At 44.5% G+C, this 26,616-nt stretch overlaps 1 protein-coding gene across 2 annotated transcripts in view; it reads left to right on the forward strand.

Moving 5' to 3' along the window:
• COL9A3 (collagen type IX alpha 3 chain) overlaps positions 1-26,616 on the forward strand; it is a 68,494-nt gene that overhangs the window by 24,333 nt on the left and 17,545 nt on the right. For both annotated transcript variants that reach the window (XM_082226033.1, XM_082226034.1), the window contains exons 10-21: positions 2,624-2,677; positions 5,379-5,420; positions 8,058-8,114; positions 11,738-11,791; positions 14,159-14,212; positions 14,786-14,839; positions 17,731-17,784; positions 21,057-21,110; positions 21,917-21,970; positions 24,625-24,678; positions 26,262-26,315; positions 26,532-26,576. In XM_082226033.1, coding sequence (XP_082082159.1) covers positions 2,624-2,677; positions 5,379-5,420; positions 8,058-8,114; positions 11,738-11,791; positions 14,159-14,212; positions 14,786-14,839; positions 17,731-17,784; positions 21,057-21,110; positions 21,917-21,970; positions 24,625-24,678; positions 26,262-26,315; positions 26,532-26,576 — 630 coding nt within the window. The remainder of the gene's footprint in view (positions 1-2,623; positions 2,678-5,378; positions 5,421-8,057; positions 8,115-11,737; positions 11,792-14,158; positions 14,213-14,785; positions 14,840-17,730; positions 17,785-21,056; positions 21,111-21,916; positions 21,971-24,624; positions 24,679-26,261; positions 26,316-26,531; positions 26,577-26,616) is intronic.

The raw sequence follows: 26,616 nt of genomic DNA on the forward strand, positions 1-26,616 counted from the left end.
ACCTTTGTCCCCTTCCCCCGGAAATATTTTTTTATTTTCACAATAACTCCTTTTGGCACAGTGGCTTTTTATCGATCTTCTCAGTCTGTACTCATATAAATGTAGGTTTTCTGTTATTGTTATTTTGTGCTCCCTCGGCTCGGCGGCCTGTACTGTGGAACCGCCCTAAACCCAGCACTGCTTGGAAGGGAACAGCCACACAAAAAAACAATTCATAGAGGTGGTTTGTGCAATTTTTGTTTGTGGTGAGAAGACTGCAGGGTTGCAGCATCAACCTTGCTTGAAGCTTCCTTTGCATGACGATGGCCCAGTGCGGAGCTGGGATGCCTTTGGGTACCCAAGGAATAAGCTGCCCTCCTATAATTCCCCTTCTTTACAGCTAACCACCTTATTTAACGATAACTCAGCGGCACTCAGAATGCCGTAAAGCAGAGTTCTCCAGGGAGGTGTCCATGGGCACACACATGACCACAGAGACCTTCCGCAGTACTTGCCAGGTTCCCCACCATCCCACCCAGAAAAGAAGCTTGAAGGAAGCTACCTTTGAAGGTGACCCGGAAACTACAATTAATCCAGAATGCAGCAGCTAGACTGGTGACAGGGAGTGGTCACTGAGACCATATAACACTGGTCCTGAAAGACCTACATTGGCTCCCAGTAGGTTTCCGAGCACAATTCAAAGTGTTACTGCTGACCTTTAAAGCCCTTAACGGCCTTGGTCCAGTATACCTGAAGGAGCGTCTCCACCTCTATCGTCCAACCCAGACACTGAGGTCCAGCTCCGAGGGCCATCTGGCGGTTCCCTCCCTGCGAAAAGTGAGGTTGCAGGGAACCAGGCAGAGGGCCTTCTCGGTGGTGGCACCCGCCCTGTGGAACGCCCTCCCATCAGATGTCAAGGAAATAAACAACTATCTGACTTTTCGAAGACATCTGAAGGCAGCCCTGTTTAGGGAAGTTTTTAAAAAATGTTTGATGTTTTATCTTGTTTTTCATAATCTGTTTGCACACAGCAGTTTCTCCAGTTTGCAAATATGCCCTGCTGCAAAAGCTGGCGATCCCTGCTTTAGGGATGGAGCATGGCACTTGGCCTCTGAAAAATGTTTTGTTTTGTCCCCCGTCTTGGCCATTAACTCCCCTGCTCCTGGAGTCCTCTTCCACTCAGTGAGCTTGACTGTGCAAGACTTCCTGCCGCTAGTATCCTGTTCTCTTCTGTTTTTCTTCTGGCTCCCATGTGATCCTTTCCCAGCCTGGCTGCGCTTTCACCTTTACGGCATCCACCTCGTTTGGCCTCACATAACAGTCACAGCAGGGAGATCAAACTGTTTGCCTGCCCAAATTGTTGTTGGGATTGGCTGTGCGAAGCTGCTGCATCAGAAAAGCCCGGAGAGACCGGGAGAGCAAATATTAAGTCCCCGGCAACATTTCCACTGCAAGAGTGGCTTTGGAGCATCAGTGTGCTTGAGTAAACAGACACAGAATGCAACAAGATCTTCATTCAGATAATCCAAATAGGGGGATGTGTGCAAAATATCACCAAGTAAAACATATCAGCGCAAGGATTTCTGATGGTGCCACAGGATTTTGCCCCCTCTCCACCCCCCTCCACTAAATCTGTTATGGGGTCTCCCCCCCCCCCAACCCTCTGGAGCAGATTTGGGAAGCATGTGGGGTGAACACAGTGGGGGGAGGAGAAGGAATAAATTCCCGTCGTGCAAATAGAAATCCTTGCGCTGCTGGGATGCATTAGTTGGAGGCTGCAAAAATGTCAGGGGGCCTAGTGCAGGTGAACATGCTAGCTCTTCCCCCTCTTTTTTATCTCTTTTTTCCATCACCTTCCAAATTGTGGAAGACTTGTGGGGTGATTTTTATACCTGCGGAGGCGTTCAGCACATTTTGGATCCTTGGGAGACCCAGTCTGTGTCCTGCCACAAAGGGGAAGGTGACGAAAATTGACCCCCTCCTTCTCCTATTTTCCGGTATTTGGGAACCGCAAAATAAACTAAGCATATAATCTGGGCAGGGTGGGGGACAGTTACGATGTGAACAGGTCGTATAAATTCTGCACCAGGAAAATGGACTATATAAGGAGTGTTTGTGCATTCAACATTGGCTGTGTAACCAATGGTTGAGATGTGCAAATCAGGCAAAGCCCAAAGACTTGTACATCTGTACAGGCAGCCTTTACCTGTGTTCCATGTATTGGGTTGTCTCCAATATTAGCCCTACTCAGAGTAGACCCATTGCAATCTATGGGCCTGACTAACCTAGGTGCATTAATTTAAATAGATCTTATTTGGTAACTGCTGGCTTGTTTGAAACCCACCACAGTGCGCATTCTTTGCACTGTGTCATAAAATCATTGCTAATCCATTCCCCCAGGTTTTGCAGGACAAATCCTCTCCTCATTTTCAAGAAACAGAAACCTTTTTAAGATTTATTGAGTGCCATGGAAGCTACCCACAATTTGCATGTTGATGGGATTTCATAAATTTGGGATGCCTTTATGTCTAACCTCCAATTCTTCAAAATCTTCTCCCAGATCTGCAAGCTGGAAATCATCTCTCCCCAAATATAAATAGGCTGTACCTGCACTGAAACCTTTGCTATTTCTCATTCTGTTTAGGGACCAGCTGGACTTCCTGGTTTTGCTGGACCACCGGGACCCCCAGGACCCCCAGTAAGTTTAGATTATTATTTTTTTCAGATCCTGCTATTGCACTTGGGGAAAATTGCCGGCTCAGCTGCCCATCACTGTATCCTTTCAGGGGAACCCACAAGGGATTCCCGTTCTTTAGCAATAGCGTTATGTTCAGGAAAGCGATAGCTTTTGCTGCTGACAGCCGATGAAAAATTGTAATGCACTTCAATGCACATTAGTGCTGTTCAGTGAATACTAACGCAATAATGGAATGGAGACACAGATTGCCCAGTGCTTCGGGCGAGGTGAAAAAGTACTGTACCTTTCTGTGTATAAGACTAGTTTTTTTTCTTTAAAAGTTATGCTAAAAAGTGGGGGTCGTCTTATACATGGATAGTCCTAAAGGGGGGACAAGATGTTTGATTGGTTCCTGCTGTGAGCCGGCGATTGTCAGCGGCTATTGGGTGTGTTATTGGTGGCTGCGGCAAGTGCTGGAGTTGATTGGCTGTCGCTGTGGCAATTGGGCGGGCGATTGGCGGCTTCTGTCGGCGAGAGGACAGACGATGTTATACACGGAAAAATGTGGCACTTATTTGAAAGGTCAAGCACTCCTCGTAGCATGTGACTTGTCTTTTGGAGCCATTATTTTTTCTTGCAGCGTAGTAAGATCTGGTGTGCTTAGACTGACTTCAGATGAGTTGACTATGGGCTGGATTGCATTAGCCTGCTGAGCAGGGCAGTGAGTAAAATGGCCCATTCCTGGAGATGTCTGACGTGCCACGATAATACACCGCCTTACTTATGTGTTAGAATTCCTGCTCCATGGCTGCAGTCATGGGATTTTGGTCTTTCACATGACGGTGTATGTTTTGACTCCACAAAGTGGGAAGTGACGGAGACAGGATGTTTGTGTTACTGTGTTCCGTGAAGTGGGACTATTGTCCTTTGTTCTTTTTCTCTCTTTGCTGTCTGATGCTAGAGAGAGAGGGAGCCATGTTGCAGTGCTCCATGTGTGTATATATGTAAAGAAAGTAGATTAGCCAAAATGCTCAGTTGCTGAGGTCTGTCACGCAAGTTGCGAAACTCTGCGGATCCCTAAGTGTGCCGATGTCTGTTGTCAGCCCTGTTTAGGGAAGCTTTTAATGTTTGATAGGTTATTGAATTTTAGTGTTTTGTTGGAAGCCGCCCAGAGTGGCTGGGGGGACCCAGCCAGATGGTCGGGGTATAAATAAATTATTATTATTATTATTATTATTATTATTATTATTATTATTATTATTATTAGCATTGGGCGCTGTGATGTTCGGGCAGAAGAAAGCTTTTGAAGCTCCCGAACAATCGACCAGGAGGGAGAGAACATGCCAGTCAGGCATGTGTCTCTGCCAGGGTCCTACTCGAGAGTAGGACAAGCTCCTGACAACTTATACCCCATTTGGATTACTATTACTCTAACTGGGACTTCCTTCGAAAAACGTTTGGAAATTTCAGTGGGTCAAAGCTGCAGTGGCCAGTTCTCTGGTTACAGGAAGAACAGAAACGCTTGGTTAGCTACAGCTGCGCTGACTGCGAGTCTGGTCACAATTCGGAGACATGGTTATGACCTACAAAGCCCTTATAGCTTGGGTCCAAGCTCTCTGAAGGAATGCATCTCCCTCTATGAGCCTGCCCAGGCTTTGAGATCTTCTGAGGACACCATTCTCTCAGTCCTGCCACCCCCATGGTAGGGCTGAGTGATGTATCAATATCCTGTATTGTCCAAAAGCGGTTTGAAGAAGAATTTGGATTTGATACCCCGCTTTATCACGACCCGAAGGTGTCTCAAAGCGGCTAACATTCTCCTTTCCCTTCCTGCCCCACAACAAACACTCTGTGAGGTGAGTGGGGCTGAGAGACTTCAGAGAAGTGTGACTGGTCCAAGGTCACCCAGCAGCTGCTTGTGGAGGAGCGGGGAAGCAAACCCGGTTCACCAGATTACAAGTCTACCGCTCTTAACCACTACACCACACTGGCTCTCAGTCCATATGGTGATATTGGTTTCATAATTTTTGACCTGGCAATATATCACGAATCATGCGTGTGTGCGTGTGCGCTATGCAAAAATCACAATGTGGGGAAAACCGTGAAGCCAGACATCGCCTCTACCGAGCTCCGTCCTTATTTCAGACATTGTGATGTTTAGCTAGTGATACATCACAATGTTGAAAACCATATATCGCTTGGTCCTATTCCACAGGTACGTTTGGTGAGGACCTGAGGCAGGGCCTTCTTGGTGGCTGCTCCAAGATTGTGGAAATACCTCCCATGGAAGGCTAGATTGCCCCCCCCTGCCTTTTTTCACTGGCAGTTTTGGCCATCAACTGGCTGTTGTGAAAGTCTTCTGAGATTGGGTGTTGTATATTGTTTCCTTTCCATCATTTTTAGGGGTTTCAGTGCTGGTTTTTATAATAATAATAATAATAATAATAATAATAATAATAATAATAATAATAATGTTATTTTTCATTTGTGCTGAGAGCTATCTTGGGTCCCGACTGGGAGAAAGGCAGGATATAAATAAATAAGATGCAGTTTTTATTATTTCCAGCTCTTGAATCTTCCAAATAAAAATTGTTCAGAGCTGATTAGACACTCAAACGGAACACAATAAAAGCGGCTTGCAGCCTGTCTGAATTCAAATATATTCTTTGTTACCCTTGGTATGTATTGGCGACATTTTTAAAACCCACACTCTTTGTTGCAGGGTATTCCTGGAGTTATGCCCGACGGCAATGGAGACCTTCAGGTACTGTTTCCTTTTACACACCTATCAAACTGTCTGAGTTATTTTCCAACTGCACAAATGCTTAAGCTCTATATCTTTTAGTGTGACAGAACTTACACTCTGGAATTCCCTGCCTGTTGACACCAGGCAGGCGCATTCACTGTATGCTTTTTGGCGCCTGCTAAAAAGATTTTTGTGTAGACAATCCTTTGAATGTTTTACTGCTTTTTACTGATAATTCTGTTTTATTCTCTTTGGAAATGACTTTCAGGGTGGTTTTGTTTGTTTGTTTGTTTACAATCCCTAATTGTAAAAAAAATAAGAATTACAATTGAGTGATGCCAATTTTTAAATGCCTGCAGAAAACCTTTCTGTTTCTCCATGCAAGCTATTAAAAGTCCTTGCGCTTTTATTGCATGTTCTTTTTTTTAATTAACCTTTGTAAACAGCTTTGACAAATACTTGTGATGTAGTGGCATATAAATAAATGCACAAAGAATGCCCTGGTGGTGAGCACTGGTTCTGCACAACTGGTGCCGACAGCTTCATCAAATCACAAGCATCTTCTTCCTCTTCGTTTAAATCATTGCTTTTGTTCATGCCTTTGAAATAGGAATGGTCAAATTTGGTCCGCGGTTGACAACAGCACCTTGTTTCCATGGGCAGGGCAGCTGCTTGTTCTGTGGGCTTTGAGCACGCACAAGAAAGTCTTGATTCTTTGCGTTGAAACAAACATGACATTAACGCGAGTCGGCGAAGCGACATTTCAGCGCTCCGCATCTGTTGTTATGACAGTTCCCTTCATTTTCTAATTGGAGTCCTCAAGGAGAAGCTAATAATTTCCTTGAACCGCCTTATTGGAAAACCTTTTTAGAGGTTGGATGGGAAATGACAGCGTTCCCCTCCCTTCTTTTCCATTTTCAAAAGAGCATCCTATAGAAGCTAATAGAAAATTACAACCTTGCTGTGAAATGACATTATTATTATTTTTTCTGAAGGGGTGAAATACCAAGGAAAATATCTTGCTTTAAGTCCCGTGGATTTGTAAAGAAACTACCATTAACATCTCTCTCCCAATTTGCATTGACTCTGAACTAAGATAAGTTGAGGCGGAAGAAGACCATGGCTGGGGGCAAGAGGGGGAGGGGAAAGGACTTTACTTTTTGAGGTATCCCAGGACACAAGGCTTCACCAACCTGGTACCCTCTAGATGTGTTGAACTGCAGCTGGCAGGGGCTGATGGGAGTTGTAGTCCAACCACATTTGAAGGACACCAGGCTGGCCAAAGCTGCCCCAAGCTACTGTTCTTAGAAGCCATAGTGAGTTAAAGGTAAAGGGACCCCTGACCATTAGGTTCAGTCGTGGCTGACTCTGGGGTTGCAGCACTCATCTCACTTTATTGGCCAAGGGAGCCGGCGTACAGCTTCCGGATCATGTGGCCACCATGACAAAGCCGCTTCTGGCGAACCAGAGCAGCGCACGGAAACGCCGTTTACCTTCCCGCCGGAACAGTACCTATTTATCTACTTGCACTTTGACGTGCTTTCGAGCTGCTAGGTTGGCAGGAGCAGGGACCGAGCAACGGGAGCTCACCCCATCACAAGGATTCGAACCGCCGACCTTCTGATCAGCAAGTCCTAGGCTCTGTGGTTTAACCCACAGCGCCACCCGCATCCCATCATAGTGAGTTAGGGTAGGATTTAATAATAATCTATTATTATTACAGTGGTACCTCTGGTTGCGAACGGGATCCATTCCGGAGGCCCGTTCGCAACATGAAAAGAGCGCAACCTGCAGCGGCGCATCTGCGCACACATGGGTTGCGATTTGCCGCTTCTGCGCATGTGCGTGACGTCATTTTGCATGTCTGCGCATGCGCAAGTGGCGAAACCCAGAAGTAACCCTTTATGGTACTTCCGGGTCGCCACAGGACGTATCCTGAAGGAACGTAACATGAAGCAAACATAACATGAGGTATGACTGTATTACAGAACTGCATTCCCTGGTGTTTCCCAGGAAGAGCAAATCCCTGTTGCTCAGAAACAGCCACAACAGTGGTTCCTCGCAGGAAACCTCTGCCTTGACCCATTTTACAGCTAAAGGCATGGCACAGCCTTTCTCCTGCTTTTGTACAGTTCCTTACACTTTATTCGTCCATTGTATTTCTTTTTTTAAAAAAAACACATTTAATTTCGCTCAGTAGAAAAATGGAGACAGTGGGCTGTAACCAGTGCTAGTCCTACTTCAAGTAATCCCATTGGTATCGATGAAAAGAACTTAGGCCCATTAATTTCAGTGGGTTTACTCTGAGTAAACCTTAGTTGGATGTAACATCCCCACATTGTGCAAAACTGCTATTTGATGCATTGTGACTCTTGTAACAAAGAAATGCAGACTTCTTGTTGTTTTATTTAAAAAACAAACAAATTGCTGAAATGTTGTAATAAGCAATCGGCTTAACCAGTTTCACCAAATCCTGAATTTCCCTTAACCACCAGCAATCTAAGAGTTGAATATTGTCCATGAAACACAGTAACAGAAATTTCCAGGCTTGTTAATATCACTGCCTTCTCCTCTCGTGGATTAATTATTTTTGTTCTGGTTGAATCTGGTTGTGTGTTATATTTATATTATATTTCCCATTTGTTTTGAGTACAGTGTCCAGCTGTCTGTCCACCTGGCCCTCCAGGACCACCAGGGATACCAGGATTCAAGGTGAGGAATGCTCTTTGGTGAACTTAGAGTAGCCATTGCCTGACGTAATGTAAAGAGAAACACAAGCTGCATAACCCATCTGCAGCCCAGATAAGTAGGTTTCCTAGATACAGAATCACACATGCTCATCTTCAACACGCTGCTTGCAATCTAGATGGATTCTAGATCCTGTTGTCTATAAGGGTGGGTGATGTAACAACATACATTTGAAAACCCTCCCCTTAATTTGGTTATCCACACTTTCCCCTCCCAGAAGGTGAATGTAGAAGCAAGTGCCAGTGGTGATCTTAGCGTATGCCCACCCACAACATCATTAAGGAGGTGGGGATATCTCTAGGACCAAGTGCATCCATGGCAGGTGGTGAGATGATGCAGTATCAATCTGCAATGAGCTTTGATCTCTGGAATTAAATTAGTTTGTAGGAAAGTGCTCTTGGGGGGTATAGAATATTCAACAGGTCCAAACTGAATCAGAATTGTAGAGTTGGAAAGGACCCTAACGATCATCTAGTTCTCAACCTGTGGGTCCCCAGATGTTGTTGGACTACAACTCCCATCATTCCTAAGCAGCATGACCAGTGGTCAGGGATGATGGGAGTTGTAGTCCAACAACATCTGGGGACCCACAGGTTGAGAACCACTGATCTAGTTGCTCAGGGGTCTCAGCTGAAGCATCCATGACAGATGGCCACCAGACCTGGGTAGGAGAAACGCAAGATCTCAGGTGCATTGAATGTACAATGCAATGTTTTGTTTGTGTAGCCATAGACAGAGTCCCACTAGTGCAATGGACCTTTAACCCCCTCCGGTGCTTTTTTTCTGGGGTTATGCAGGGGTACGCATACCCCTAAACATTTTGTGAGTCTTTGTACTTTTGTCCATTTACTGTACAGTGGTACCTCGGGTTACAAACACCACAGGTTACAAACACTTCGGGTGACAGATTCTGCTAACCCAGAAGTAGTACCTCGGGTTAAGAACTTTACCTCAGGATGGGAACAGAAATCATGTGCCGGCGGCGCAGCGGCAGCGGGAGGCCCCATTACCTAAAGTGGTACCTCAGGTTAAGAACAGTTTCCAGTTAATAACGGACCTCCGAAACGAATTAAGTTCGCAACCAGAGGTACCACTGTCTTTATCTCCCCCCGATATGAACTATAAAATGGTGATTTTCTTGAGTCAAAATAAGAGTACCCCTAAACATTTGTTTTAGGGGGGAAAGGAAAAAAGCACTGCCCCTCTCTCCTCTCCACCAAATCTGTTCTGGGAGTGTCAGGAGAGCCCTAAGATCAGCACACAGTAGGAGGAGATGGGAGATTGTTCTGTCCAGCAAGCAAAAATGATGAAATGATCACCTTAGTGTAACATTGAATTCCGCTGTGGATTCTCCTTGTGTGGAGGTTTTGAGAAAAAGGCGGGGCAAGCTTTTGTTGAGAAAGAGCCATAGCTCAGTGGCAGAGCATCTGTTTCACATGCAGAAGATCCCAGATTGAATTCCTAGCATCTCCAAATTTGGAATGTCTGAGGCCCTGGAGAGTCTGTGCTAGTCAGTGTGTAGACAACACCCAGGTAAAGTTAAAGGGACCCCTGACCATTAGGTCCAGTCGTGGCCGACTCTGGGGTTGCGGCGCTCATCTCACTCTATAGACCGAGGGAGCCAGCGTTTGTCCACAGACAGCTTCTGGGTCATGTGGCCAGCATGCTTAAGCCACTTCTGGCAAACCAGAACAGCACACGGAAACGCCGTTTACCTTCCCGCCGGAGCGGTACCTATATATCTACTTGCACTTTGACGTGCTTTCGAACTGCTAGGTTGGCAGGAGCAGGGACCGAGCAACGGGAGCTCACCCCATCGCAGGGATTCGAAACACCCAGGTAGAGGGACCCAATTATTTGTTTCCCAAGCACTGGGCTTTCCCCCCGATTGGGTTTGTACAGACTGTATCTGTGCAGAAATGATTAATTTACTAATTTAAATTATACATGAATTACATGTAACCATAAATTTCTAAGCGGTTTAGAACAGAACGAAATGGGGAAATGAACATCAGAGTATCTTGTAAGCAACTGGATATAATTAATGCTCCAGAAATACTTGCTGAAAAATAAAAATGTTTTCATGGCGTGCCGAGATGTCGCAGACAGGCTGGACACAGAGGGATGGGGGTGGCACCATCCGGGGAACCCCCAAGGGACGAAGGCTCAAAGCTCAGGGATTGGTGGTAGGACAGTGATGAATGGTCAGAGGGAGAAGAGGGAGCAGACTGGGAGGAGGAGGGGTTGGAAGCTGAAGAGATAACAGGGCTTAGTGAGCTGGGAGAGTCTGTGGCAGAAAGAAGTCCAGAAGCAAAGGCGGAAGCAGGAGAGGAGGGAGGCCACCAGGCAAAGATGAGTCAGGCTGGTGAAGAGGCCAGGGAGTCTCCCCCTCCTGCTGCAACAAGCTCCCCTTCTCCCTGGTCTCCCAGGACCAGGAGAGGTATGAAGAGGGAGGAGCAGAAACAGCCATTCCAGCATAGTCTCTGATTGCTTGGGAAGGACCGAGAAGAGGAGGAGACTTGGGCATCTATAGTAAGGTTACCAGATGTCCCCGTTTCCCGGGTACAGTCCCTGGATTTACAAATCAGTCCCCTGACAAAACCCATTGAAGTTGAAAAGTGTCCCTGGATTCATTGAAAAAAATCTGGTAACCTTAAGCTATAGGAAGGTAGGGGCCCTCAGCCCCCACAACTGCCTCATAGAGGCAAGACTTACTGAGAAGAGTTGCTGTGCTCATTAGGCCTGGCACCCTTGAACAGGCCTTGTTCGTTCTAATAAAGAGTTAACTTTATTGTGGGTTGTGGCGAATGTGGGCCGACCTGGGTGTCACCACTGAGGGGGGTGACAAAATGCCGGGCAGCACTCACTGTGGGGCCTGCAGCGCGCCCGAGCCACGCACCTCTCCTGGGAGAGATGCGTTGGCTTGGGCGCCCGCAGGCTCTGTGCTGCCCAAACAGTCCGCCCACTGCCTTCCCCCCAGTTGTAGGGCGGCTGAGTGGGAGGAGGCAGGCAGACTCCGGAGGCCCCGTGGTACGCCCTGCCCCTATGGGTGGCTTGTCCCGCCCTCACTCTGCCCCTATGGGCAGCTAGCCCCACCCCTGGGTGCACCGCCCCAGGTGACTGAGTGGCTTCCTCCCCCACTGCTTAATGTGTGTGATTTATTGCTGGCTGTTCCCTGACACAACATATACTCACTATTACTCTGTGAAATGTTTCTCAGTGAATATGCAGTCATACCTTGGGTTGAAGTAGTTTCGGGTTAAGCATTTTCGGGTTGTGCTCTGCAGTGACCCGGAAGTAATGGAGCGCGTTACTTCCAGGTTTTGCCACTCACGCATGCGCAGATGCTCTAAATGGCATCACACGCATGCGCGGAAGTGGCGAATCATGACCGGTGCATGAGCAGACGCGGGTTGCATTTGCTTCAGGATGCAAACAGGGCTCCAGAACGGATCCCGTTCACATCCAGAGATACCACTGTACTGAATACAGTTTGGTTTTCTAAAAACTGTGTGTGCACCTTTTTGACCCAAACAAACTACATGTCTACAGTAATAGGATACTGATTACTCTGGTTTTATTTTTAGGGGCATACGGGTTATAAAGGCGAGCCTGGAGAAGTAGGCAAAGATGGCGAGAAGGTAACACAAACACACCTTTTTTCTTAAGGGTCAATTTTGTTCCCAGCGAAAGCTTCAAGGAAATCGAGCTGTCGATCAGCCAGAATAGATTGGAATCAACAGTGTTGTGAGGAGTAGGCTTAAGGGATGGGAGATGAATGAATTAAGAAAATAAATTGCTGTTTCATATCAGGTTCCATGCCCAGCCTTGGATGTTAGGCATTGTTGCATTTTTTCTGTGTAGAGTGTTCAGTCAAGGGCTGGATCTACACAGCTATAAAAAAGAAAACCACTATGAAAAGAAACGCTATAAAAGCTCACAATGGAAATGATCGTTGACTTCAGATTTCTGCTCTATAGCGCCGTCTGGTGTGACATTTTTATAACACATTTATAATGTTATAATTGATGAGTGTAGCTGAGTCCAAGAAGAGGAGAGGGTAGAGAATGTAAGAATCCCAGGGCAGTTGAAATATTCATCCCTGAAATACACACTTCAACAACATTCGGCTAGTTAATGCCAAATTATAAAAACGATGAGTCAGTGTAGGCAGATTTTTGGAGGACAAGGCTGCCAGTGCTATTATCCCCCCGTTCAGGTGTTAGAAGCCCAAAGCATGAGCTGTACTGAGTAACACTGTGCGGGCTGAGTAGGGATACGAGAGAAATTAAATCCAGTTTGCATTTGAAGGTTAACCTACTTAATTTGCACTTTCTTGAAACAGTAATATGTACGCCGAAACATCACCACCTTTTGACATTTGCACTTCGCCAAATTTTGCAGTGCGGTTCTCCAGCCAATCAATGTGTCCAAATGATGCATGCGAATTTTGCATTTCTGCAAAGCGTGCGTGTGAATGCCTATATCAAGGCAAGCAGCACATGAAAGTGTATTACATGTTCCAGAAACATGTCTATTAGGCAAAATTGCTCACAAACCTGAAAACTGAAATGCTGATGAATTTTCATGAGGACTTTTAATAATAGTAATAATAATAATAATAATAATAATAATAATAATAATAATAATAATAATGCAAAGTGATTTGGAAATGTGGAGAATGGAAAATGAAAAACCAAAAGAAACTTAAATGGACAGATCTGTCCGTCTCTAGTAAACTTTATGGGGAGTGAGTATATTACAGATCATTGGATGACTGGTTTTGTTCCTAAAAGATACTCCTGTCCAGTAATGAGGCCACTGTTTTGGTTGCAAGAGAATTTCTACAGCAATCCAGATGTTGGCAAGGGTTAAATCATGGGTAGGCAAACTAAAGCCAGCGGGTCGGATCCAGCCCAAACGCCTTCTAAATCCGGCCCGTGGCTTGAATTGGTAGCCAATGTGTATACAGCAATGTTATTTGGGACACATGATTCCACCATGTTAAGGTTAAGGCACAATTGGGGGGGTGGCAATTGTATTTTGGGGGGAGAGCGCAGAGTACTTCAGTATCCCTATCCAGGGGTGGGGAAACTTCCTTAGAATACCTCCCCTGGTTGTCTCCCGTTCCATAGAAATGGTGGGATACAGGAGCAAAGTCGGAGTATGTTACTTGGGAAAGAGATGAATTGCAAGGAAGGGAAATGTGTGGCAGCGGAAAGACCACTATTTTGTTTTGTTTTAAATAATCTTTATTAGTTTTTCAATTAGATACTCCATATACACATATTGTATTACGTTTTACATTTGTACTTGTTCTTCAGAGCTGACTTCCCTCCTTCCTCCTTCTGGTTTTTTATGTCACATATAATTTTATCGCATTATTTTCTTCCATTTTGTATATTGTTATTCATTTTCATTTATTTGTCCATAGTATATCCATAAACAAATAAGTCCTCATGTTTATACAATTCTTGTTGTCTGTCTGTTTTCATGTACAACTACTGTTTGTTATATTAGTTTCCTTATACATTTTGCTTATTATTTTCATTATCCATCACTTTTCTTAATCTTTCCCGTTATGAGGTTTATTTCCAATTCTACTGGTTTCACTATTTCATCTCATCTTTCCTATATACAACATAATTTTTTTCCCATTCTTTTTGAAATGTTTCCTTGCCCTGTTGTTGAATTTTCCCTGTTAATTTGACTATTTCTGCATATTCCATTACCTTCTGCTGCCATTTAAACCACTGTGTTTTAGGTGTTGAAGGTCTCTGTTTGGATGCTTGCTCTCATTGGAAGCTGTGGTGGCCACCAACTTGACTGGATTAGACAATTTTATGGAGGAGAGCTCTCAATGCTGACCAGCCATGATGGCAGTTCTCCTCCTCCACAGTTGAAGGGAGCGATGCTTTCAAATACCTGTTGCTGGAAGCCACAGGAGGGGTTTCTGTAGACCTTGTCAACACACCTTGCATCATTCATTTCTTGTTCTCTTCTTCCAGGGTTCACCGGGGCCCCCGGGTCCTGCAGGACCCCCAGGAACTGTTGGCTTGCAGGTAAAATATTATTCGTTTTCAATTAAAAACCTTCCAATTAATGACAAATCAATTCCAATCATACCAAATCGTTAAACAAAAAATACAGCCAATTAAACATTCCAAATTAAAATAAATAAATTCAAAAGGGGGCTTCCAACGTTCTGGATATCGAGAGATGTCCTTCATTTGTTTTCTGCTTTTCTTCCTTGTTGTTTTCCACTTTCATAGTTCCGATCTTAACCACCCTTATCTTCTCCATCAACCACTGGTGTGCGACTCACTATCTTACTTAACAAAGTCCATATATCTGTTATCCTGCAAGGGGCAAAAAATTTATTCCATGTTGTTTTCCATTAGTTGTTTTTAAGACACAGTCCTCTGGGTAGTCCCTCCTTTCACTCCAGCATCTCTTTTTTTACTCCAAATGCTCTGGGCATAGTTCTGCCCATAGTACTGCCCAGCTCACAAAAAATAGCCCCACGACCCTGATCTCTGTCTTTTCCCACCAAACAATGCCTTGGTCTGCATGCCACTTCCAGAATTTCATTTAATCCTGAGTTTTCTCAATAAATCAAAACTTTTCTTTCCTAGGGACCACGAGGGTTAAGAGGTCTGATTGGCCCCGTGGGGCCTGTTGGAGACAGGGTAAGTCCAGCTTCCTTTCCTCTTGACTCTTCTCAGACCCTTGCACCAAAGAAGGCTGTTCTCGAATCCAGCGCTTCTGTGTAACATGTGAGTAAGAGTGGAAATTGATGTTGATTGACGTTGAAGAGAAATTGAGTTGAGAAACAAGATTAAGGGTACCGTATTTTTTGCCCTATACAGCGCACCGGCCCATAGGGCACACCTAGTTTTCAGGGGGGGGAATCAAGGGAAAAATATGATTCACCCCCCCAAAAAGCTCTGGGAGCAGCGGACAGGCTGCACGCAGCCTGTGCGCTACTCCAAGACCTTCTCCCTGCTTTTGCGGGAGGTGGCGGAATTCCTCCACCTCCTGCAAAAGCCCACAGGAGCCGCGCGCGACTCCTGCAGGCTTTTCAACCAGGAGGGAGAAGGGACTGAAACGGCCAGTCAGTCCCTTGTCCCTCCTTGGGGAAAAGCCCCCAAGAGCGGCACACTCTTTAAAGGGTGCGCGGCTCCTGCGGGCTTTTCTACAAGGTGGGGGAATTCCCCCCATTAGAAAAGCCAGCAGAAGCCGCGCAGCATTTAAAGAGTGCGCGGCTTCTGAATGCTTTTGCGGGAGGTGGGTGAATTCCCCCATCTCCCACAAAAGCCCACAGGAGGAAGAAGGGACTGACTTGGCTAGTCAGTCCCTTCTCCCTCCTTGGGGAAAAGCCCCCAAAAGTGGCACACTCCTTAAAGGCTGCGTGGCTCCTACGGGCTTTTCGACGCAGCTTGTGGGGCTGGCAGTGGGGGGAAGCGCTGGTTTCCCCCACCGCCAGCCTCAAAGCCGGGTCGGGGAGCAGTGCTAAGGCGTCACACGCCTTCCCGCTGCCCCCCGAGCTTGTGGGGCTGGCGGTGGGGGGAAGCGCTGGTTTCCCCCACTGCCAGCCTCAAAGAGCAGACTCTCCTGGCTTCAGCGAAAGCAACGCGAAGCCTCCGTTGCTATCGCTGAAGCCAAGGAGCCTGCATTCGCCCCATAGGACGCACACACATTTCCCCTTCAAAAAGTGCGTCCCATAGGGTGAAAAATATGGTACATATTGAAATAGGAATGTATTAGATAAAATGTAAAGAAATATACAATAATAAGAGTACATTCATTTGTAAAGGAAGGAATATACAAGGAGATTGACAGGAAGTCTGTAGTGTTGGTACAAATATTATTTTGAAATGGCTTTATGTCTTTGTTTTTACTTTTTTCTTTCTTTAGCTACCTAAATTTGGTATATAAACTTTGTATACATGTTGGAAAATATATTATAATATGCTCTGTAATATGATAATGTATACATATGTGACATAAGAACGTTAATTTTTAAAAAAGCAAAAAAAGAGAGAGTGGAAATTGACCATGAGAAAGGTTCCCCTACTTCAGACCTTTCCTTGGCCTCTGATGCAACTAGGCCACCTTTTGCAAGCAGTTGCCTGTCAGTCTTCGCAGAATACTGGCTTACCGTATTTTTTGCACCATAACACTCGCTTTTTTCCTCCTAAAAAGTAAGGGGAAATGTCTGTGCGTGTTATGGAGAGAATGCCTACGGGTGGCATGCCTACGGATGTTCCTCCTCTAAAAACTACGTGTGTGTTATGGTCGGGTGCGTGTTATAGAGCGAAAAATACGGTAGCTTGCAGGAGGGGTGGGGAACCTCAAGATCATGAGGCAAAGGCAGCCCCCGAGGATGGTCTGTTTCGCCCTTGGCTGTCTCACCAGCCTGTGCCTCTCGCCATGCCCACCTCAAGGGTTGCCCTTGCCTGGAATTGATTCATCCTTGATCGGGCATAACTGTCATTGAAAGTCTACTCAATATTTATCCAGAGTAGATTCCAATGTATAGTTCGCAGAGTGAAAACATAAACAGGTTGCAGGGTTCCCCAAAAATAGACCAGAGGCAATTAATATTCCATCCAGCAGAACTTTACTGCTACTGAAGGCAAATGAGCATCATGGTCACAAATCCAATACATTCAGGATTGGCACTCTCCATAAGAAATCCAGTTGCTGCAGACTTGATAAACTTAAAGGTACCCCTGACCATTAGGTCCAGTCGTGGCCGACTCGGGTTGCGGCACTCATCTCGCTTTATTGGCCAAGGGAGCCGGTGTACAGCTTCCGGGTCATGTGGCCAGCATGACTAAGCCACTTCTGGTGAACCAGAGCAGAGCATGGAAACGCCATTTACATTCCCGCCAGAGTGGTATCTATTTATCTACTTGCACTTTGACGTGCTTTCGAACTGCTAGGTTGGCAGGAGCTGGGACCGAGCAACGGGAGCTCACCCCGTTGTGGGGATTTGAACTGCCGTCCTTCTGATCGGCAAGCCCTAGGCTCTGTGGTTTAGACCACAGCGCCACCCATTTCCCTTAATAATAAACTTAGAACTTAACTTATAAGACTAAACCTTAACACTAAACATACTATGTACAGAACACCACACTAGAACAAAAGAGAGACGGAAAGAGAAAGTGAGTGAAACCCAGGGTCCTTCTGGCCTCTACTATTATCTCTACCTTGCAGAAGAGATAACAGAACCAGTTTAAACCATCTGTACTCAGCTTCTTTGAAGGAATAACCCAAAAAATTTCTTTCACACAGAGAAGCTTCCAGAAGCTTCCAGAAGCTTCCAGAACCCTCTTGAATCAATTAGAAAAGGAAAGATCTGTACACATCAGATCAATACTTTCTACACTAAGAAATGCCAACTGGCAATAACACCTCTTTTTTATGTGGGTGGATGTTGGAAGCTGCTGCTGAAGGTCAGAGAATGCATGAAAAGTTCTGTGTGCTTTCTTGCCCCTTTTCACAGCAATTTGTTTATTAAGGACAAGTCTCTCTTCTAGGCAAAGGTCTGACCACGTTCATTTCTTGTTTTCAGGGAACAATTGGTTTCAGAGGACCTCCTGGTCTTCCGGGGCCCCCAGGAAAAGCGGTATGTGCCTCTTTTTATATTGCTAGGTTTCTCCAGTGGGTATTTCCAGATGTATCAAGGCCTATTTCTCTTCATTCTTTTACTATCAGCTGTGCACCTAGGGTTGCTCAGGAATTCTAAACAAAGAAACTTGTGCAGCTTGGAAATCAGTGGTTAAAATAAGTGCAGTTTTGAAAAATTCAGCCCACCACCATGATTTAATATGGTGTCCCATTGCATCCAAACTGTTATGTACAGAGTTGAATAGGATCCAAAATGCAGCAGTCTGATTGGTCCTAGAACAATAGGATTCAGAATGCAGCAGTCTGATTGGTCCTAGAACAATAGGATCCAGAATGCAGCAGTCTGATTGGTTCACAGGAGGCACCCGATCCAGCTCCAGGTGGAAGAGAATTCGCAACCTGATTGGCCTACAGGAGAATCCCAGAATTAGCCAATCACATGGGGCCCATTGTGTAAATAATGTATATAAAGCAGACCTTCTGGGGGAACTTCCATTCCTTCTCATCACTATGAGCTGAATAAAGAGCATGAAAGCTACTCTCGACTTTGAGTATATTTCACAAATGTAGATGAAAACCTGCTCCTTGATCTCAGGAACCGTCGTGCAGAGTTTGGGTACAATATCTTAAAAGCTGCACAGAGAACAGACAAGCAACTTTCTGAAATACGGAGTAGATTTGAGTGTTTGGCGGTTGTTTTTTTACAGGACAGTGCCCTCTCTAGGCAGCATTGAGAACTTTGCAATTCTAGCAAGCAAACATCCAGAAAAGGGAAAACTTCAAGAAAAGGAGAATCAAAAGAAAAACTCAGCAGAGCAAGCAACAAATATTGCTGCTCTATTTGGGACACCCCTATTTTGGCTTAATAAATCAAGATATGAACATGATTTCTGCCCGCACTCATAAGCCCCTTTGCTCTTCTCTGACTATAGTGCTGAAGTCTCCAATTAGCCATCATTTCCAGGTTCCTGCAAACTCAGAAAATGTGGTTTCCAGCTTCAGAATAAGCCAAGATCCTAAAAATACTTCAAAATGTGGTTTAGGGAACATGGCTTCTTCCAAAGCTGGTAGCCATAGTTTCCTGGTTTGGCTGAAATGTGAAACTATGTTTAATTGGAGAGATCTTGCTTTCTCTGCATATGATTAAGCCAATATATGGTCCCCTTAACATGAGCAAGAATGGGTGGTGAACCTAAACCATACACTATTCAGACAGAAAGATAAATTCAACTTCATCATACAACTTGAATAAATTTAAATTTAGAGGTTCCTTTCACTCACACACGAAAACAAAGATCACCACAGCCAATCACAAGCAAACAATCACACCCTAGGCCAACCCCAACCTCTCTCACCACCAAAGGAACACAAGTAACACTGACACCAAACTCTACATACATTAAGCATAATAGAAACATCGCCACCCGACCCCACCCCCACCCATCTTCCCTCCCCCACTCCCCCTTTCTTTTTCCTTTCTTTCTTTTTTTTTTTTCTTTTCTTCTCCCCCTAATGCCTCAACACATGAAATGGATTTGTAAAAATGTTACATGGGAAAAAATACACGAGGCATTACACTTCTGTAAAACAAGAAAATCCTTAATAAAAAAAAGACAAAAAAGATTTAGAGGTTCCTTATTTTTGCTAAATGAGATGAACGGGGGAGAAAAGTTTTGAAAACCACATCCACTAGTGGAACAGGAATGAATGAAAATATGACACTTTTTTATGGAAATGATTTAATAGAGCATATGGGGAGGTAAAGGGGTAAAGGGGACCCCTGACCATTAGTTCCAGACCTGACCGACTCTGGGGTTGCAGTGCTCATCTCGCTTTATTGGCCGAGGGAGCCAGTGTACAGCTTCCGGGTCATGTGGCCAGCATGACTAAGCCACTTCTGGCAAACCAGAGCAGCGCACGGAAACGCTGTTTACTTTCCCGCCGGAGCGGTACCTATTTATCTACTTGCACTTTGACATGCTTTTGAACTGCTAGGTGCACAGGAGCAAGGACCGAGCAATGGGAGTTCACCCCGTCGTGGGGATTCGAACCACCAACCTTCTGAACGGCAAGTCCTAGGCTCTGTGGTTTAACCCACAGCGCCACCCACTTCCCAGAGCATATGGGAGCTGGAGCCAAATCTCTCCATGGTTGGAATAGCAGAACATCAATGGGACTTAAATTTAAGTGGGTTTACTCTTAAGCATGAAAATCGGGGTCCACTCCATAATATTCCTTTTTAAAAAATGCATGTAGCCAAAGAATGCTGCAGATAAATTGCATTTGGCACATAAAATAAATAAAAAAAATGTGAGTATATATGTTTTAAACTAGCACAAGATTCAAAATGGGATCCTAAAAAGACTTTTTCTATGATAAATTCTTTTAAGATACTTTTACATAAGTTTGGGTCACAGGGGCTTGTCACCAATTCGAGACCGGACAAGTAGGAATGAAACAAAAGGATGCAAAATCTTGAAAGACCAGGGAGCATAGATAATCCTGTCTCTCCTTGAATAGACACATATTTGCTTGCAGATGCGTCTTTCTCCCCAGACTTCATGTTTCCAGAGCATATTGGTTGGCTTTCACACAACTTAATAGTAGTGCATGCTCTGGTTATCTCCCGCTTGGACTACTGCAATGTGCTCTACCTTTGAAGGTGGCCCAGAAACTAAGAATGCAGCAGCTAGACTGGTGACTGGGGGCGGCTGCCAAATCCACATAACACCGGTCTTGAAAGACCTACATTGGCTCCCAATTGGCTTCCGAGCACAATTCAAAGTGTTGGTGCTGACCTTTAAAGCCCTAAACGGCCTCGGTCCAGTATATCTGAAGGAGCGTCTCCACCTCTATCGTTCTGCCCGGACACTGAGGTCCTGCGCCGAGGGCCTTCTGGTGGTTCCCTCACTGCGAGAAGCCAAGTTACAGGGAACCAGGCAGAGGGCCTTCTCGGTGGTGGCACCCGCCCTGTGGAACGCCCTCCCACCAGATGTCAAAGAGAACAACAACTACCAAACTTTCAGAAGACATCTGAAGGCAGCCCTGTTCAGGGAAGCTTTTAATCTTTGATGTATTACTGTATTTTAATATTTGGTTGGAAGCCGCCCAGAGTGGCTGGGGAAGCCCAGCCAGATGGGCGGGGTATAAATAAATAAATTATTATTATTATTATTATTATTATTATTATTATTATTATTAATGTGTGAAAATGGCCTGGGCCATTGCAAAATAGAATGACAAAAGGCTTTTTCTGCTTTTTCATTTCAGGGGCCTCGGGGAGATCGGGGTCCTCAGGGGTTCCGGGGACCCAAAGGTGATACTGTAAGTACATTTCTATTTTTTACTATACTTACTAATACCACCATCCTCATTATCTATATTATTTCTATGTATGTGTTATTTTACTTAACGTTACCTTTTTTCCATTAAGAGTTTTGTTCCACTGCCTATATTTGAAAGGTGCTGGAGCGCAGAGAGAACTAGGACGACAAGAAATGTTAAAACGTCAAAAGAACAATTACTAAGAGAAATGGCTCACGGAGCCATTTGTGTCTCACGGAGAATGACACCACCTTTAAGGCTCCACTGCATTCTCTAAGTTTTGCTAGTGCTGTAAGGAAGACTTCTGAAGGAAGATTCCTTTCAGCATTCACCCCTCTCTTTGTTTTATTTATTCATTTTATCTTTCGTTTATTGAATTTATATACCGCCCTATACCCAGAGGTCTCAGGGCGGTTCACGGAAAAGATCACAATATATAAAATCAAAATAAAAACAATAACCCAATAACATCCCTCCACAAAATAGAGCCACTTTTTAAAAGGGCATAGGATGTAAATCGGATCAGCCAAAAGCCTGGTTAAAGAGGAACGTTTTTGCCTGGTGCCTAAAGGTGTATAATGAAGACACCAGGCAAACTTCCCTGGGGAGAGCACTCCACAGACGGGGAGCCACTGCAGGGAAGGCCCCGTTCTTGTGTTGCCACTCTCTGGACCTCTCGAGGAGGAGGCACATGAAGAAGGGCATCAGAAGATGATCTCAGGGCCCGGGTAGGTTCATATGTTTTGATGATACTTCATTGGCCACAAGTAATGCTTGTTAAGAGTTTTTTTGCTCTCTGCTCCTAGGGCAGCCCAGGACCCAAAGGAACGCCAGGAACTGCTGGACCCTTAGGAGAACCTGTAAGTCTTGCTGTCATCGTTAACATGAAGCTATTTTTGTTTTGTTTTGTTTTTAAATAATGTTTATTAAGGTTTCACAAACAATAACAAGTTTCAAAATTTAAAACATAAGAAAAGCTTCAAGAATAAAAACATACAAGAACAAAATAGATAAAAAATAGACAGTAAAAAATAGACAGTAAAAAACAATTAGCAAAAGAAAGGAAGGAAGAAAAGAAAAGAAAGAAAAGAAAAACCAAAAAGCAGAACAGAAAATAGGTTAATATTTTCATCTCTTATACTTCATTCACTAGTTTCTTGACCTCCTCACACCTCCCATTTTGTATTCCAGTTCAGATATTAAATTCAGCAAATCCTTACGCTCTAGCATTTATCCTTTATCAATCCCCATTTACATTTTCTTAATAATCTTTTTACCAATACCACTTCTTTTCAATCAAACATCATTTTAACATTCCTTAATTTTACAGTGCTTCTGCAAGTAGTCTTTAAATTTCTTCCAGTCTTCCTCCACCGACTCTTCTCCCTGGTCGCAAATTCTGCCAGTCATTTCTGCCAATTCCATGTAGTCCATCACTTTCACCTGCCATTCTTCCAGTGTGGGTAGCTCCTGGGTCTTCCAATACTTCGTGATGAGTAGTCTTGCTGCTGTTGTTGCATACATAAAGAAAGTTCTATCCTTCTTTGGCACCAATTGGCCGACCATGCCTAGGAGAAAGGCCTCTGGTTTCTCATGAAGCTATTTTTGGTGCTAAGTTCATAGCAAGGGAACGTGCGTGCCCTGTTTGGTAGAGATATGGTGACCCTGAAGCTCAAGATATTACTTTTATTGAACAGAATTTGCATGCCACTTAATCATCTAAATCCTGAGTCACAGTTTCAGGAGACGCGAAATGTGTCTCTCAGTATGGTGACTAGCGTTCTCGTTTTCTCTTAGTCCCTGTTTGCACTATGCATTTAAATCAGTGTCATGCCGCTTTAAACAGCCATGCCTCCACACCCCCAATAATCCCAGCAATCCCAGTTTCTTAAGGGTGCTGAGAGTTGTAAGGGGACCCTCTGTTCCCTTCACTGAACTACAATTCCCAGAGTTCAGACTGGCCCTTAAACCACTCTGAGAACTGTAGCTCTGTGAGGGTAAGTAGGGGGTCTCCGAATAACTCTCAACACCCTTCAGTTACCAGGGTTCTTTGGGGGATGCCTGTTGAAAAAGGAACGATACAGCTTTAAACACATAGTACAGATGGTGCCTAACTTACTGGTGTTATAAGAATGCTAAGGTCTTATATACCGTATTTTTCGCCCTATAGGATGCACTTTTTCCCCTCCAAGGGCTCCCAAGGCTTGCGGATAGCAGCCTGTTCTGGGGGCTGGGGGGGGAAATAATTTTTTTCTTTATTCCCCCCCAAAAAAACAACAACTAGGTGCGCCCTATGGGCCGGTGCACCCTATAGGGCGAAAAATACAGCATATACCGGTATATATATGGAATAAATGTTCATAAATGTACAAGGCAAACACAGATGCATAAATATAGTGTCTGAAACAGTACAGGAGAGCAATCCTGAAGCCATTTTGACTCTCCCAAATTGACCTCAAATATTTATCTGCAAGGAGAAAGGAAATGGGGAAAGCTTTCCAGTTGTCTTTGGACTGTAGGGACTTACACCTCCCTGTAAATACAGCCTGGCAAGTATCTGTTAAGCTGAGCACACTATCAATATGCGCAAGAGATTCAGGAACTAAGTATTGACCATCTCCAAGGAATGGCCAGGCTACCCAGAAAAGGCAATCAGATACAGTGGTGCCCCGCAAGACGAATGCCTCACAAGACGAAAAACTTGCTAGACGAAAGGGTTTTGGGGCTTTTGAGCTGCTTCGCAAGACGAAAACGTCTTGCATTTTTTGCAAGTTTGTTTCCTTTTTCTTAACACCGTTAACACAGTTGCGACTTGACTTCGAGGAGCATCTCATAGAACGCGGTGTGGTAGCCTTTTTTGAGGTTTTTGGTGATTTTTGAAGCTTTTCCAAAACTTTTCCGACACCGTGCTTCGCAAGACGAAAAATTCGCTAGACGAAAAAACTCGCGGAACGAATTAATTTCATCTTGTGAGGCACCACTGTATGGCATTATCAGGTATCCTGGCAGACAGGAGAGAAGCAACACGCTCAAATTTCTGCTGGGGACCACCTCTTTCTGTGATGTATGTATGATGTTTTTTGGGGGGTGGTCTTGAGCTACAGGGTAGGCAATTTCAAAAGTTTGTATAAGAGCTTGCACACCAATGTTCTGGGTTCCTCTCCCTCCCTCCCTGCGTGGGGGGAATGGGAGAATCCTGTTGCAACAGTTTAATAAAGATCAGGCTTACTAGCTGTTTTGCTTCTCAACATTCTCTGGTTGGCCTCTGCTGTTTTTTCCTACCGATAGAGAACCTACTTAAGGACTCTATATGGGCTCTTGATACCCCATAAGGGGAAAAGGAGCAGTTCTTTCTTTTAACACTGGTAATTTATCCTGAGAGGCGAGGGCGCTGCACTTAAAGGCAGAACTAAACAATTAAGGGTCTTGGGTGGACAGGGGTATCTGTGATGTTTATTTAATTCCATGCCGCCGCCCCCCCCCCCCTTAAACATGGTGTCCTCCACTATTTCAGGGCATGCCTGGAAAAGATGGAAGAGATGGGACTCATGGACTCGATGGTGAGAAGGTTTGTAGTCCTGTTTACGAACCCTGTCAAAGTATGCACAAAGCACATAGTTTAACGTTTTCCCCTCCCCTCTTCCTGAAAATTCCTGTACGTTCTAATTGTTATTGGTGCAAAATACCTTTGATTTACTGTTGCCAATCTAAGCAATACACATTGCCATGCGCAATTTCGTATCTGTAACAATTGCAATGATTTTGGTATATATTTGTCAGTTTATTCAGAAATGCTTATCTGAGCGTTTGTTGTTGTTTTCTTCTTATTTTTTGCGTAATGCTTGCGCATCATATGCTCAAATGAAAACAAAGGTATATCATGTTAAACAGTTCAAAGGTGGAAATGAATAAAACTATGTCTGTCCGTTCCCCCCCCCCCCAAGAAAAAGGACATAAAGGAAATCTGTTGAAAAGCAGCATCCATGGCATAAAGAACTGCTTTGCTGGATCAGGCCCAAAGGCTAGCGAGTCCAGCCTCCTTTTCTTACAGTGGCCAGTCAGACATCTGTGGAAAACCCCCTGGCCATTCTTTTATGCTTCCTGGCCACTTCCCACCCCACTGCCCCAGAGATCAGGGCTCTGTGCGTCACATGGAGCCATCACACACTCCTTGAACTAGACTGCTGCCCCCTAGTGCAGCCAGGACATTGCCTTGTTGCTGGTGTAGAAATAAGATTCAGTAACATGTACAAAAATGCATTATGCAATTGCTTTGCCAAAATATGTATATTTGGGAAGGGTTACGTTTAAAGATGTGTATACAGTGGTACCTCGGGTTATATACGCTTCAGGTTATGGGAGCTTCAGGTTACAGGCGCTTCAGGTTTCAGACTCCACTAACCCAGAAATAGTACCTTGAGTTAAGAACTTTGCTTTAGGATGAGAACAGAAATCGCACAGTGGAAGCGGGAGGCCCCATTAGCTGAAGTGGAACCTCAGGTTAAGAAAAGTTTCAGGTTAAGAACAGACCTCCAGAACGAATTAAGTTCTTAACCCGAGGTACCACTGTATTGGCAGTAACATGCTGATGAATTTTCGTGAGGACTCTTTTTTTAAAAAAAAGCAAGCTGATACGGAAATAGGGAGAACTGCACATCAAGTTGGATAAATGAAAAACTCAGTATTTTACTTGATTCGTATTTTTTGTAGTCACTATTTTACTATATTGTGGGGGGAAATTATTTAAAATCTGAAGGAAGGAAGGAAGGAAGGAAGGAAGGAAGGAAGGAAGGAAGGAAGGAAGGGGTGGGATATTTTTGAAGCTTAGAAAATGAAAAACTGAGAAAAACAGAAATTAATAGATTCGCCTATCTCTAACATAGGTTCACATAGCACAGCTGCCACCAGCCTTTAAAAACCCACTTATTTTCAAAGATTGCATTCAGTGGTTCTACTGCGTGGTGCCACTTTACTGTCATTAAGTAAATGCATTGATTCTCTTGGCTTGAAATGAACCCCGAACCCCAAAAGAAAAAGAAAGGGCAATATTCTACAGAAGTGTACAACGGGCTGAACTGCTGGACCCTCTTTTAAATTTCTGCTCCAGTAGGCTGAACAACCCGCACACCCACATTATTTTGCATTTTACAGGGTGATGCTGCTCGCTTTGGTGTTCCTGGAGAAAAGGGTCCAAATGGACTTCCTGTGAGTATTCTTCCACATAAAACATCTGCGTGGGGGGAACAATTTATATATTTATTACATTCATCCAAGGAGTTTGAGGTGTTGTATATGTATGTCCAACCACATCAACAGCTTGGGTAGGGCTGCCGACCATTTCCTGCTTTCTAGAACACTCAGTGGTGAATTTAATTCTCTGTTGCTTCCATGTTTTCTTACACTGATGACTCTCCCCTTCAGGGACTACCTGGAAGACCTGGAACTAAAGGCGAAAAGGGTCAACCAGTAAGTAAGGCCTTTTATTTAACGTCCTTGGAAGTATGTG

The sequence above is a fragment of the Podarcis vaucheri genome (assembly GCF_965113315.1).
Source record: "Podarcis vaucheri genome assembly, chromosome: 6".
NCBI classification, from domain to species: domain Eukaryota; kingdom Metazoa; phylum Chordata; class Lepidosauria; order Squamata; family Lacertidae; genus Podarcis; species Podarcis vaucheri.